This window comes from Dufourea novaeangliae, unplaced genomic scaffold, assembly GCF_001272555.1.
Source record: "Dufourea novaeangliae isolate 0120121106 unplaced genomic scaffold, ASM127255v1 scaffold8, whole genome shotgun sequence".
Lineage (NCBI taxonomy): Eukaryota > Metazoa > Arthropoda > Insecta > Hymenoptera > Halictidae > Dufourea > Dufourea novaeangliae.
The window spans coordinates 11,513,604-11,528,202 of record NW_015373923.1 but is presented as its reverse complement, the minus strand read 5'-3'; the positions used below and the strand labels follow the sequence as shown (position 1 = coordinate 11,528,202).

Below are 14,599 nucleotides of genomic sequence, written 5' to 3'. Positions count from 1 at the left end.
ATAATATAACCATAAATTCGAAATCGCCTAATTTGGCAACAGTCTACACCACGGTCGTATACACAGGTCCGGAAACTCCCGTGGTGGGAGTGATCCCTTAAGGATGCCAAGTGTACTTTCGAACTTTGCCACGAATCGAGGGCACTACGGTCTTATGGTTCAATCATGGGCCTAGGAATGGGACCTTGCTCTCTGTTTTCTAATTCCTAAGTTCATGGGTGCAGTCGCAGTCGTATACATTTCCCGTGGCGCATCAGGGCGCATGGGCTTATTCTTGCTTTTAAAACATGATGTATCCTTGCGAGCAAACGCGGTTTCCGCTAGGGGAAAAAAGTGGCGTAGGAGAAGGGCCTTCTACTACTTGGTAAATTTATTTCAATTACTGGAATAAAGGATAAGTCGAATGTTAATTAGATATAAATTTCAGTAATTCCCAATACCAAGTGATAGGAGGTCCGTTCCTTATGTCACTTTTTCTATATATATACAATATGATTGCAGCACTGTGTGGCTAGAGGTAGATTCACGAAACTTTTGATCTTCTTTACGGGATCGCCCCCACCACGGAAGTTTCCGGACCTGTGTATACGACAGTGGTCCATACAGACGCCAGAAACCACGTGACGGGTGTCTACGTTCAGACGAGACATGCGCAGTGAATGGCGCGAATTTCATTTAGACGTTTAGAAACGTCATCGGACTGTTTGAAAATGACCTTCAGCTTGAACGTCTCACCGTAATCATACTTGGCTTGAACTTTCTGGACTCCTCGTCAGATGTTTAACCACGTTTGAACGGTTTGATTACCCACCACGATCAGGAACGGCTCCGTTCGGTCCCCACCGAGGAAAGATTGTTTTGGGTTGGTTGTTCAAATACTCTTTCGCTTTTCGATCGACCTCGAAACACTCCATGAGAATGGTTGTGTCTCTGTGTGCCTTTTTCCGCAGCTTTCTGTATGTAGCATTTAATCATACTTAAAATCTTGTTCACCGGCCTCTCTCTTTCCGTCTCTATCTATCTGCTCGTACGTACGTATCTCTTTATTACTATCGATTATTATAGTTACTTATAAGCTGACCTTCTTTTTGTTCTCGACCGTTTGTATAACACGAGTTACTAATGTTAAATTACTAAGCATTAAGAAATCAATCTACTGTACAGGGTGTCCCATGACAAGCACTGATCGAAGTAGCGCATAGATTGTCGATGTTATGAGAAGGATCGTAGAGGGGGAATTTTCTACTGTGAGAATCGTAGGATCTATTGTGATAACAGAGATAGTTTTAGTATTCTATGTTTAAGGTCATCTGAACGTCAAATTAATCTTTTAAATGAATTTAACGATGTCTTATCGCTTTGTCTTATTTTTATAAGGATACTTCTTTTAAACATTTTTATAAAAATATCGAATGCTATTGCTCTTGGCAAAAATTCTAATCCTTTTTATTTAGGTGAATTCTTGAAATGATATGTTCATTTACTTACAGAATACAGATTGAGAAAATCAGCAACAATTGAAAAAAGGCTCAATCGTCTTCAGGCGTGAAAGAAAAATGTTCACAACCTGTATTATCATCTGTTTTTTTCAGAAACTTGAGAATGTTTAAATATTTTGTAGAATTGCTTATAGAATTTTTTCCAAGTTTCTCTTTCCAGTGAACATTACGTATTATTCCCTTCTTAATAAATACAAAAGAACATTTATTATTCTACTAATATTTCCTCTGGATAATGTCAAATCTTGTATTCTATTGCGTTAATATACATACAACAATATTTTCCGTTTTTAACGCATATATCTATTTCCTGTAATGATCATATCACCACTTTTGGTTAAACACTTTCCCCCAGTGTCATGCTGTAAAATATCAATGTAATTGTCTTTTTCTGTTCAAATACCAACTACCCAATAATACCACTATTTAAATACCAGTATAAAAGCATATTCCATTAAATAAAGGCAATAAATATATCTCTTTGATAGAAAAAATATCTCTTATTAGAAAATATCTCTTTATTACAACAAACTTTATGATTTCAACGGTACAAATATTCCCTTCGGAGTTCTTATGTATAGTCAGTAGTATTGGCAATATTTTAATCGGCGCTTATCGTGGGACACATTCCGCACACCTGACTGTCGATCATGAATGTCCTTTGCCCATGTATCTTGCGTGCAAACACGTGGTGCCCCTGATTGTGATTTAGTAAGTTTACATTCTGCATTCTGTGTAACCGGTTCCAACCGTCGAACACTTAAGCGTGGTGTGTTTTAGTAATTGTCTAATTGGACGCGCTAGACGTGTCTCTATCGTTGCTGCTCTCTGCGAGCCGTTTACACGGCGTTCACGTTGCTCGTTACAAGTTCAAGACCACCTTCAGCGAAACAGACAATAATAACGCTATTGAAATTGAAGAATTCAAGTGGGACGGCTCGTTTAGATGTGTAAAAAATAATTTTTCATCTGTAAATAGATAAATGCAGATTGAATTTGGAAATTGATTTTATTTTTCCACGAAATAAAGGGCCAATGCTTTGGACAGTGGAACGAAATGTTTAAGAGGGAAAATATATTGTTGAGTAAATTATTAACATTGTACGGTGTTAAATTCAGCGTGTATGCTGAAGTTTTGTACAGTGACTAGTGATACAAAGTTTTATAATAATGATTATTTTATTTATATTGGTAATGTATCGATGAAAAATTGATTTATCAGAATCTAAAATTACATCTATATGACCAGATTTGAAATAATAGAATAACGAGGTAAAGTTTGGACGTAAGTTATAAATTAAGAAATTAAATCCGTGGTGCATATTTTTATGTCGGTGAAAAGGTTATCCGAATTCGACGAGCCAATGAATCCAGATATAATAGTAGACTCGACGTATATCAATGTATAATGTACAACTTCGAAGTCGGACAGCGTCATAGAAGATTAAATAGCCTGCTGCTCTTAATTTTTCATATTGATCTTACGATAAAAATTGCACTAAAATTACACTCTCATTTGAATATAGAATATAATATATTAATTATACCTAAATTTGATTTTGGTTTTTCATATGACTCTTTTGATTGATTTGTCATTAGTTTCAATAATCATCAATTTTACATGTCTTGTGTCACAAATCTTTTTAACTCTGACACTTTTTAGATTTTCATAATAAGAGATCGAGTATTTCATTACGAAATTACTGAAAGCAGCCTTAAAAATAATAACGATAGGAATAATACGTTTGTATTACACGTTAAGAATATCTACAAATGAGTTAGAATAGTTAATGTATAAATTTATTTAAAAGAGCGTGCAAAATCTAGCATAAGAATACGCTATTTCAAATACAACCTTAAAAACTCCGTAAGCGACAACGTAGATGAAAAATAGTCACTACATATAGAATACCTATGTCCTCTTTAGGATCATGTAATCTTTAGTTCACATACAATATTGTTGTATAACAATTAGGTTACGAATAATTTAACATCGTATAGTCTGGAAACACGATACGCCATTTGTAAGTCACCAGATACTTCCAAACTTGCAGAAAAAAAATTAAAAAATTATTTATACGAATTAACAATTACATAGACCAAAAACTTGCACAACAATTTCTTAGTTTGTCAATTTTAATGCCACTACAAAATTGATACTCTAATCGGAGGAAAAAATAAAACAATCATCAGAAACAAATGTTTTTATTAAGCTTTAATATATATGCCCACAAAAAATAAGTGTTCAACACTTTTTTAATAATTTTATAACGATTCTTCGGTTTCATTTCCATGTGAAACATGTCCTCATATTTATGCATGGGAATATAGATATTTATACTAAAATCATCATTCAGCTAACAGATAAAGAATCATTAATCCTATGTGATAATTTCCATAGCTTAATAATATTAAGTGATTCTTATTGATTTCACCAGCATACGTCATAACATCCAGTAGCTACCCTGACATAGAGTATAGATGTTTCCGTTACTGTCGCCTTATGATTGTAGCATAACTTGATTTAATCATTTTACGTGTTGTTTAATCTAAAAATCGTCTTAGTTTGGAACATATTTAATATTGTTTAAGATCTCTTCCATTACAAAAATAGTTTTGTATATTAAATATGAAGAATTAATTAATAATTAATTAAAATCTCCGAGCAATCCCAGTGCCTTTATAACTGTCACCTCAAAAATTAAAGTAATCCTTCTATACTTTAATAATTCATTTTGTACAATAAAGATAGGTTGAATAGTAAAATTACGGCTCTTTAGTATGCTTTTGCCATCACTTCCTACTTACGTAGTCACGTTTTTGACGCTTAAATTGCACTTTCATTTTTCAATATTACTTTTTAAATACCAGGTACATAGATGTGTTTCTTTATTCTTCTGTAAATCATAATCCCAATTTTGTATACTTTACGTTTATATTAAATAAAATAAGTGACAGTATGGGGGGCACTGGCAGTAATACAGATATTTTTCCTGCGTGATGATAATTAAAAAACATTTTTTTATTTCACAGTACAATTTCCCTGAATGTTAATATATTTACATACATAGTAAATGATAGTGTTGTATTCATAATATAGAAATAAGGGTAGTAAATGCCCGGTAACTTATGAACGAAAGTGTACGTTAAACGAGTCGAAATATGGGAACGAAGGGAATTGGTGGTCTCGGGCTTTTGCGAGCAACGATGGAGAAAGCCTATCGATGGTACACTGCAACGAAGAGTTAATGAAATTTCATTGCAGAACGAGGCGTGGATAGGCAAAGCGATGATAGCTCCCGGAGAGCGGACAGCGATTCCCATCCCGAAAATTGGACGGACCACGAGGCGAACGATCCACCGAATTACGTGCCGGGCTCCCCGCCGAAATCGGAGCAGCACAATAAAACCGAGAGCTCGGACCGAAGGAGCAGACTGTTTACCCGGGACAGAGGCGCACCTGGTAACAATAAGTCCAAAAAGCACAGTCTCAGCGTGGACTTGAAGCCGCCGGCCGATTTGAATAGCTCTGAGGTAGATATGGGATATTTAGTTGCACGTGTTCCGTATCGAGACGAACAGGGTGTTTCATAACAATTTAGGACCACGCTCACAAGAGGAGAACCCTAACTGTACCACTTCGATTTTATCGATCATTAGTAGGAAGATAGAATACATATTTATAGTATGTGAAATATGAGCCATAGTTACTTGATAGTTTTAAAGGTATAATTAATTAAAGATACATACCTAGTCACAGGGGCCTCGCGATTATTGACTCTTTGTTGATATGCGATTATTGTCCAGGCGTCATCCCCATCTCTAGGGGGGCGTAGAACTCGGCAACCGCATATTTTGTTGCTGCGGCGCGCCGAGATAGCTTTCCGTTCACGAGCCGACGACTGAACGTTGGGAGCCCACAAAAAGGTTACATTCCCAGGTGTCGGTGAAACAATACTAATGCAACGATAAAACTTTTTTATTTTTGGTTCTTTATTAACGAAACTTTTATGAACATATTGATGAGATTTTTTTTATTAAAATGATACCAAACACGATATAATTTGGGTCATATTTGCTTATGATTTATCAGAATCGATAATGAACTAATATGAACTATTAACACTTTCTAAATGCGTAAATATGATCCAAATTATGTCACATTTTGTATCATTTTAATCAGAAACACCTCACCAATATACTAGTAAAAGTTTCATTAACAACGAATCAAAAATAAAAACGTTTCATCGTTGCATTAGCGTCGTCTCGCGCGGCGGGCAACAATGTATGCGCTCGATGGTTGGTCGGCGAGAGCGTCGCAGACGGGCCACGCAGCCGAATAGAATGGGAAGAGAAGTTTTCTCTCTGTTTTTCACTGGCTTGTCCTTTTCTACGTTCGGAATACTACAAAGGCGAGTTGCCGAGGCTCCAGCTTCGGGCAAGAAATGTATTCACGAGGGTCAGAAACGTTTCGCGTGGTCCACGATTATAGTCCCTGCGCGGACCCGAGTTTGGGACAATAATTACGAGAGCCCTGTATATGTATATGTACTATGGATATAGGTGTCTGTTTGTGAAATCCGCGATGGCGAAGTGGCTTGTACATCTGGAAGCCATAAAAGAAAAAAGAAGAAGATACACAGATACCTATATTTATAATACATATGTAACTAGGTATGTCAATTTAATTAATTATACCTTTAAAACTATCAAATAACTATGGATAATATTTCACACATACGATTAGAAATATGTATTCTATCATCCTACACAAGATCGATAAAATCGAAGTGGTACAGTTGAGGTCCTTCCCTTGTCAGTGATGAACGAGGGATACGGAAGTAGTTAGAAGAATTCATACAATCGTGAACTCTATTTAACCTTATAGTACGAAAGGACCGTATGAGCTATTAATTTTCCAAAGTTATTAACTCTATAGAAATTATCAAGGAAATTTATTTTAAATGTGAAAAGTTAAGCACCAATTTTGTACTTAGGCACAAAAATTTGTAAAAGTTTGAAAAATAGAGTTAGCCTCATTGGCCTGTGAACGGCTGATATGTTTGAGATGTAAAATCCGAGGGGACTACGATACTCCAGAGTTTTGAGGTTATGTATACATACATATGGGGTGTTCCAGATTGTGTGGTACAACTGGGCACAAGGAGATTCTATAAGAAAAAATAACTTGAAGAAAAAAACAATAAAATTTTGTCGGATAATGCTTCATTTTCAAGATAATTAAACCTGAATAATTGTTGGATACACAAGCAATACAGAGTGTAACACAAGTGTTATAGATCTCTGAATTGGGTCACTCGTGAGGTGATTTGGAACAAGTTTTTCCTTAACAAAAATATTATCCGAAGCTTTGTTAACGAGATATTAACAGAAAACCCCGACCAATCAGAGCTCTGCCGGTAGACTGGCACTCTGATTGGTCGGGGTTTTCCGTTAATATCTCGTTAACAAAGCCTCGGATAACATTTTTGCTAAGGAAAAACTTGTTCCAAATCACCTCATGAGTAACCCATTTCAAGGATCAACAACACTTTTGTTACAGCCTGTAAAATAGGACTTAGCTAACGCGTCTGTACATTGCAGGCCGTTTCTACTTATTACTAACGCAAATTCACGCGTTTCCAATGATTGTTCAAAACCAAGTTTCTTGAAAACGAAACTTCAAACGAACAAATTCATTTCTTTTTGCGACTTATTTTTTCTTACAGAATCACCTCCTGCCTGGTTGTATTACCCAACCTGAGACACCCTGTATAAAAGATTCTTAATAATTCTTTTTACTACCTTATTTATTTGTATATTTTCTTAATAAATTTCACAAAGTAGAGAGGTGCATTGTACTAATTTCTTAGATTTAACTTAAATTGATGAAATTTCAGAAAAGAGAAGATTAAGAAAAATTGAATCACTGGATAATTCACCTTGGTACCTAACACCAGACCTAACCCTTGTTAACCTTGTTTTTGAGTTATAGTTATTTTTTAATAATATTAAACCTGTTGGAAAGTTCTGTCGTTTTTTCAAGCCATGTTTATGTTAAAGGAAAGATTTTTATGCGTAAGGAATTGGTAAGTTACCGGAAATGTGACATAAGTTAAGTAAAGGGCGCAAAATACGGCAGAAGTTCCCAACAAATATTGTAAGTCTTTATACTTCTTAAACCTTTGAATGAATATTTAAAAAATTGCGAAAATGTGACATGACTACAAGTCATGTGGTCAGACCAAAGATGGCCATTTTGAAGGCTTCCTGTCAAGCTAAAGTGTCTACACGTTATTATAGTACAAAAATGACTATGACATATGATTAGGAAAATTCTTCTAGTTACTTTTTCTGCTTTGTTCACTGCCAAAGAGAAATCCACGTATTATGGAACGACCTGTATACGGTGTCTCCGACGAAAACGGTTACGGTTGTGTTCCATGGTTCTTTGGCAAGTGTGTACTGATCAATGTGTATGCTGTTTCAGCCGAGGAAAGCATTGGTCGAACAATTAAGCCGCGTTTTGCCCGATGACAGTCTGCCAGACGCCGTGTCGTTGGTCTCATTAGCGGATCCAGGCGGAGCGCTGCTTGCAACGAGGCTTCAAGAAAGAAACCACAGAGTCCTAACGACTGCATCTCCCGCTGACGTTCGTGCGACGTTCACGTGCTTGGTCACCCGAATACAAAAATTGTAAATACTTCTCCTTTATAATATTTATTTTTTTGCCGAGTCTCCATTTGTCAGTGTAGCCCACGGGGAACATCGATCGAAATGGCAATCTTCGATTTTAATGAAATTTGACAGATTATACACGGTTATTTTTTACATTGACTTGAATCCGTGTTAGTTAACAACTATGTATATATGTGAATTTGCCCTTCAAACGTGACATAATATTACAATTTAATGTCTAAAGAGTTTTCAAGAGCATCATGTAACTCGAAAACTAATATAAGCTAACCCTTGTTTACATTAGTTTCGATAAAAAGATAGGCGTTTAAAGAAAAAGAACGTTCAAAAATTCATTTAGAAAAAGTGATATGTGTAAGGGTCCAAACGTACTATCCAGATGCAACTGTCTGTATTGTCATTAAAAGCATCTACCTTCCAAGGGTTAACACATTCATGACGATCACAACTGAACTGTCATGTTAATACACAATAGTCATAACGTGAACGGAAAATTGGGTCTCTCACAATAACTGGATATGTCTGAAAAATAATTTTTCTATGTCACCGTGACTCCTCTAAATTGTCGGTATTCTTAAAAGAAGATGTCAAATCCGTATATATATTTCTACGCAACGGATCTGAAGGTGTTAATATAAAGGTTGTTAGAAACCATGAAAGTCAGGACGGCCAAAGTTGATATGCGATTGGGGGTCGTTATGATTTCTTGTGGCCCGAGGCTATTAGACCTTTGAGGGTCCCCTTGGTTGAAAAGCAAGGGGGGGGGCACACAAAATTGTTGTAATGCAACATACAATAAAATACATTAATCTTCTAAAATTGAAATTTAGTCTAAGTAAAATTAAATATCGTTTAATCCTAACGAACGCTTGATTATAACGAACAATGCTTCGTTATATTTTAACAACTTTGATTCGATTTATTTCTACATTTAGTACAATTTTTAATTATTTCAAAAGGGAAACAGTGAGCAAAATTTAATTCAATTATTTTTTGACATAAACGGAAGGCTTCGATCGGGATCCCCCTTGACAGTGGGGTCCGAAACTATAGCTCCCCCTAGCCTACCCCTTAATCCGGCGCTGAGGAGGGTTGGTCTATTTCCATTTCAGTAACCACCACACATTCCCCCCTTTCATCCCATAGTGTTCATTTCCATGCCCTGGCATTGTAACGTCATGTAACGTCATCATTCTTCTTGCATCGATCATCTTTCCTTTAACCGAAGAAACGTCATTCCTCTTAGCAATCAATGCATTTCCGTTTGTTTGGATTAATTAATGGAAAGGAATGAATGGGCGGAAATAAATTCCCACCGCTAGATACCAACGAGTAAAGAAGTGAAAAATTCACGTGTCAACTTTGCCCGTCCTGAGTTCGGTACGACTTGTAATAGAGTATATTCGAAAGATATCGTTTATTTACCAGTTGCAACAGCTCAGCGAAACCACCTGCACCGATCAAAGTGGTGATCGCCGGTGGGGACAGTTTCGTGAACACGGTGTTGCGCCATTACGTGGACCTGCTGAGCTTTCGGCCGCCTGACTGGCAGAATTACCTGAAGTTCTTGGTCGTGCCTCTTGGTTCCAACACGTTGTCGAAGTATCTCAGTTCGATAGACGGGAAGTACTCGATGCTTTTCGGCGAAGAATGGAAAGAGTTGCTGGAAAGAGAAGGCGGCGGAGCGAGCGAGTGCGCGGCGAGGGTGTCAGAGTATTTGGCCGACGCTGGGACTACTATGCTATTGCCAATCGCAGAAGCCATGGTCACGTACAGGTAATTAATCACTGACCATTCTTTTTTTTTTTTTAAGATGATATTCACTTGATGGGAAAAATAGCAGCTGGAACTTGTTGAAATTCCATTGTTCTTACAGTATGATAAATGGACTGTGAATTTTCTGCACTTGTGCGATTGTCGAATTTTTAAAATGCAGCGAAACATAAAAAAATTATTTTTTTTTTGTTTTGACGTTAATAAATTTTTCATTCGGTGAAACAAACTTTTCTTTAATTCTGATTTTTTTAAAATCATTTATGAACGTTAGAATTCGCGTAAACATCTGGTGTCTATGTGCAGATTATTCTAAAATAAATTACACAAAATAACATTTTGATCCATGTAAGTAAATGTATAAAATCATAACACCAATACATATATTCTTAATAATTTAATACTACATACGTGGTTAAAGAAGTTTCTGAATATTATAATAAATAAATCGTAAATGTTTAAGCTTTTGATTTTGTTAGGCCATTTCATAGAAAGAAGACTTAAATAGAATTTAATTTTTATCTATTAACTATTTCGAAAAAGTTAAAAGTAAAGTACAAATTTAATTAAACGTTTATTATCTTTCGAACTTATTATTTTATTTATTATTTTCGGAGATATGCGAGTGGGTCGATTTAAATGAGACATCCTGTATATGTAAGAGCCGCCTTATTTCACTGCTTGGGACTTAACGGATTAAATGAAATCTATCCAAGCCAATTCATGACATTTTCTAAAGAAGAAAGCACAAGAACTTTTTACAGGCACTGATAATAAAATGCATATTAAATTTCATTGACAGAGAGACAGATGACAGCAGCCAAATATTTATCCCATTCATAAACGACGTTCGTGTGGGCTGCCCGGACAGCAGTTCTTCCGCTTCGGTTGACCTGGAGGAAAGCAACGTCACCATGTCTGGTTCACCGCCCTCTCTGCCACCCCCGGGATTGCCAATTCCGCCGCCCGGTCGGTTAACGCCGCCCAGCAGTCCAAATGTTGGTCAACCCATGAGGGAGGGCTGGGAACCGGTCGAGCTTCAACTCGATTACTGGAGCAAGCATACGCAGGGCGAGAAGGGCAAGAACACGTTGAGGCAAGCGTTCAGGGCGCTTCACGTACAAAGACTCCCGGGGCTTGGTGAAACACCTGGCCACCACTTGTCCATGAATTACACAACGAAGGAGAAGAAACAGAAAAGTGCGTAAACGTAGAACGATGTTCGACTTTAAACTTAACCGAAACAATCTTGAACGTTTTCAGATTACTTCCTTTTTGCTTTCTTTCACGTAATACCACCCCATAACGTTGCTACTTTTACAGTAATGAGATTGGGCAAGAAGAAAGAGAAAGAGAAGGAAAACGAGCCAAAGAGTCAAACGGTCGAGGGCGTGACGCGACTTATATGTTCCGCGAAAACTCACAACATTCCATTAAGAGGTAATTCATGTGGTCTGATAATTACGACTCCAAAGTTTATTTAAATATAAAGCTTATTTATGAGCCTACTGATTCTGTTGTTACGTGTTCGCCAATGTTTCGTATATGATTCAGTCACAATTTGTGCTGAGAAGTACTCTCAGTTTTAACAGTACTTTCACTTTTTTTTAATATTGTGAATGTATATGTTATGATAGCTTTTAACACAGAATCATTTAGCAAGCAAACTACACTTAATAGGGTTTTCTACATATTGGTTTCAAATTCAAAAATGTATTTCTTTAAAATAAGGAAAGGAATGGAAAATATAGGCAAAATGCACAATGAGAACTGCATATCGCTATTCGCCTCTTAATAATGCTACGAAATTTCGGAACAATACAATATTATGTTAGTGAACGTAGATAATCCGACTTCAACTGACACTGCGTTGATGAGAAATAAATAGCCCAGCGCTGGTATTATAATCACGTGTAGTTTGTATAGATGGATAAAAAATGTTGTTCGTTACAATCTATTTTAATTCTACATATTCTAATCTTCACCATTATATGTATACATACAAATATAGAAATTCTACATATTTTGGAATTATAGCACAGACAACAGCAACAGCCATTTATGTCCCGCTAATCTAATCGGTAGACTGCGGATTTTATGCATTTATAACCAATAGGCCTTTGTATAATACGAAAGAGAGGAAACTTTCGTCAGATACAATATGTTTTTTACTTTATTCTGAACCCAATAAAATATTTAAGAAAAGAAATAAATTCCTACCTTTGCTGTTGTCGTAAAAAATTACTTTAAAAAATGTCATTTTGCATAAAAATCCGCAGTCTACTAATCGGTTTTGTATAAATTTCAATAAAACACTAGTATAACTAAAGCGAATCCAGCGTATCAAAAGCGGCTGCTTAATATTATAAATCTACATGAACGATTTCCTTTCCTTTGTTTCCAGTGAGCATCGACGGTACCGAGTGGTACGGCGTAAAGTTCTTCCAACTGTCGGCGCAGTGGCAGACGCACATCAAAACGTTCCCGATAGCCCTGTTGGAGTACAGTTCTCAGCAGCAAACACCCAACCCAACGTAAACTTCCTTCGTCCCCGTCAGAGGCCACACACACGTTTTGCCGTTTGTTTGTGTTCATCGATATTGCCAATTAGGATCATCAGCTTAAGCTTGCGCGCAAACCCGATAACCACCAAATCCTACCAAAACAAAACAAAAAACATGAAAAAAAAAGAAATGAAAAAAGTGAAATTTGTCCAGTGTAGAGCAGGTGTTTGCATAGTCAGGAAACAGTCCGCAGCGTTAAAACGGGGATATCACTGGAGAACTGAGATCGGGCAAGTATAATAGTGCTGCCAATTGTTTATGATTATTATTATTATCTCCCTTTTTATTCCTTGTTACAGTCTATTGTTTATGTTTTTACGAACATTCTGTTGTCAGCGTTTCTTGCGTGAAGGTTAACGAGAGCGCGCGCGAATAACGACGCAACTAGAGCCAGTTAACATATCGTATTACAATTAATAGAAAATAAAGGACGATGATGGATTTCGTTGGTTATGGGAATTGCCATTAAATTCCTGAATAGACGCAAGAAATTTTCAAAAGAAATTTGCTCGGATCGGATCCCCTACTCCTTGGTACACATAACATAGGATTTAAAGAAAAGAAGCCACAGGCATTAAGACGGTTTTATAGCGGGAGTACGGCTAAGATAGATCTTTGTCTAAATCGCACGTGCGAAGGGGGAGAGAGAAAGAGAGGTTTTTAATTAAATTATGTATTTATTTAATTAACGTACTTTTACAATACACGGAGCGTGACCAGCTGCGTAATCGAAGAAGTCTGTGATACAGGCAAACATTTCTCTTAGCGCACAAACCAGGTTAGAAAAGCAGGGTTGGCAATGTCCGCAAAATTCGAGCGAAAAAGATCATCGAGAGGATACAGAGATCCGTTTAAACAAAATAAGAGACAGAGAAGAACATACACGAGTCTCTGGCGAAAAAAAACTGATACGATAAAAAGAAATAGCTCATTAGTTCTTATACTCCTTTTCTCGTTTAAGATTTCGACGTACTTTTTGTATTCCATTTTATAGACTTTTAGCCCCAGGCTGCTGTAGTTTAAATACTCTATTTTCAGATTTTATTGTTTAATACTTTATTCCTAGTAGAACTCTATTCCCGACTTCATTAGAGTATACTCAACCGCGATTATTGTTAAGCCGTTAGACAGCGAGCAGACGTAACATTCGTTTCGCGTAGATACAGAACGAAAATGCGTTGAAACGTACAGGAACGACGTGTGTTGCGCGTTTCCGAAGTGATTTTCCCGTGGTATCGATCGACGATACGACAAGCATTAATTATCGTGAAAATACAGTATCGAAGAACGCGTTTAACATGTCCTGTTTATCCCTTTGTTTCTTTCTTTCTTTTGTTATTCGAAGCAAGAAGAAGAGAAAGAATGAACGATGTACCCACGAGTTACAGTTTTGTTCGCTTATCCTCCAGCCCTCGTCCCTTAAAAACCATATCATAAAAAAATGATAAACGATAGGAACTAACGTTAACGTTGTCGTAGATTAGAAAAAGAATGCAAGAGAATGAGAGCAAACGTTTTCCTCCAGGAAAAATTGTACTGTTAGTGTAAGGGTAGACACTAAAACATACTTTTTGACTTCTTCCTTTTTGATCTAGCAACGATGAGAAAAGAGATTGTTAAAAAAAAAAGACGATTATAGAACAGTGCTCTACTGTTTCCAGCGACGTAGCCGTCGCGTTGACTGCCTAATGCCAAATTGAAAGAGAGAAAAAAAGCAAAACAGGAAATGCCTACTGAAATTTGTCCGGAATCCAATGATAAAAAGACTTTCGAGCGGCATTCTGTAGCGAAGTGCGATAATGACGCTTCATCCTTTAGTGGTGGCGATTGCGTTTTGCCAAAGTAACATCAGAATGGAAATCTTTCCTTGTATCACGCCCCTCCATACTACACGTGCAGAGAGAACTAAAAGTATTCGTACAGTGTTCGTCGACTGAACTAGAAGACAGAAAAGTAATACATTTTTTTATATTAGTAATTGTGTCGAAAAATACATTGATTTCATAAAAATACTCTATATATCCACCATGCTTGAATTGCTTTTTAATACATTGAATTATTTCAGAA

The 14,599-nt window shown here is 36.6% G+C and overlaps 1 protein-coding gene across 6 annotated transcripts in view; it reads left to right on the top strand.

The window, feature by feature from the left end:
• Window positions 1–13,937, top strand: part of LOC107195021 (phosphofurin acidic cluster sorting protein 2) — a 107,984-nt gene extending 94,047 nt beyond the window's left edge. For 4 of the 6 annotated variants that reach the window (XM_015584773.1, XM_015584776.1, XM_015584772.1 and 1 more), the window contains 6 exons: window positions 4,765–5,033; window positions 7,990–8,195; window positions 9,624–9,971; window positions 10,771–11,168; window positions 11,232–11,408; window positions 12,373–13,937. In XM_015584773.1, the coding sequence (XP_015440259.1) occupies window positions 4,765–5,033; window positions 7,990–8,195; window positions 9,624–9,971; window positions 10,771–11,168; window positions 11,232–11,408; window positions 12,373–12,506 (1,532 nt within the window). In that variant the 3' untranslated portion in view covers window positions 12,507–13,937. The remainder of the gene's footprint in view (window positions 1–4,764; window positions 5,034–7,989; window positions 8,196–9,623; window positions 9,972–10,770; window positions 11,169–11,231; window positions 11,409–12,372) is intronic. The other 2 variants (XM_015584775.1, XM_015584774.1) reach the window with 1 other exon arrangement.
• Window positions 13,938–14,599: the final 662 nt, after the last annotated feature.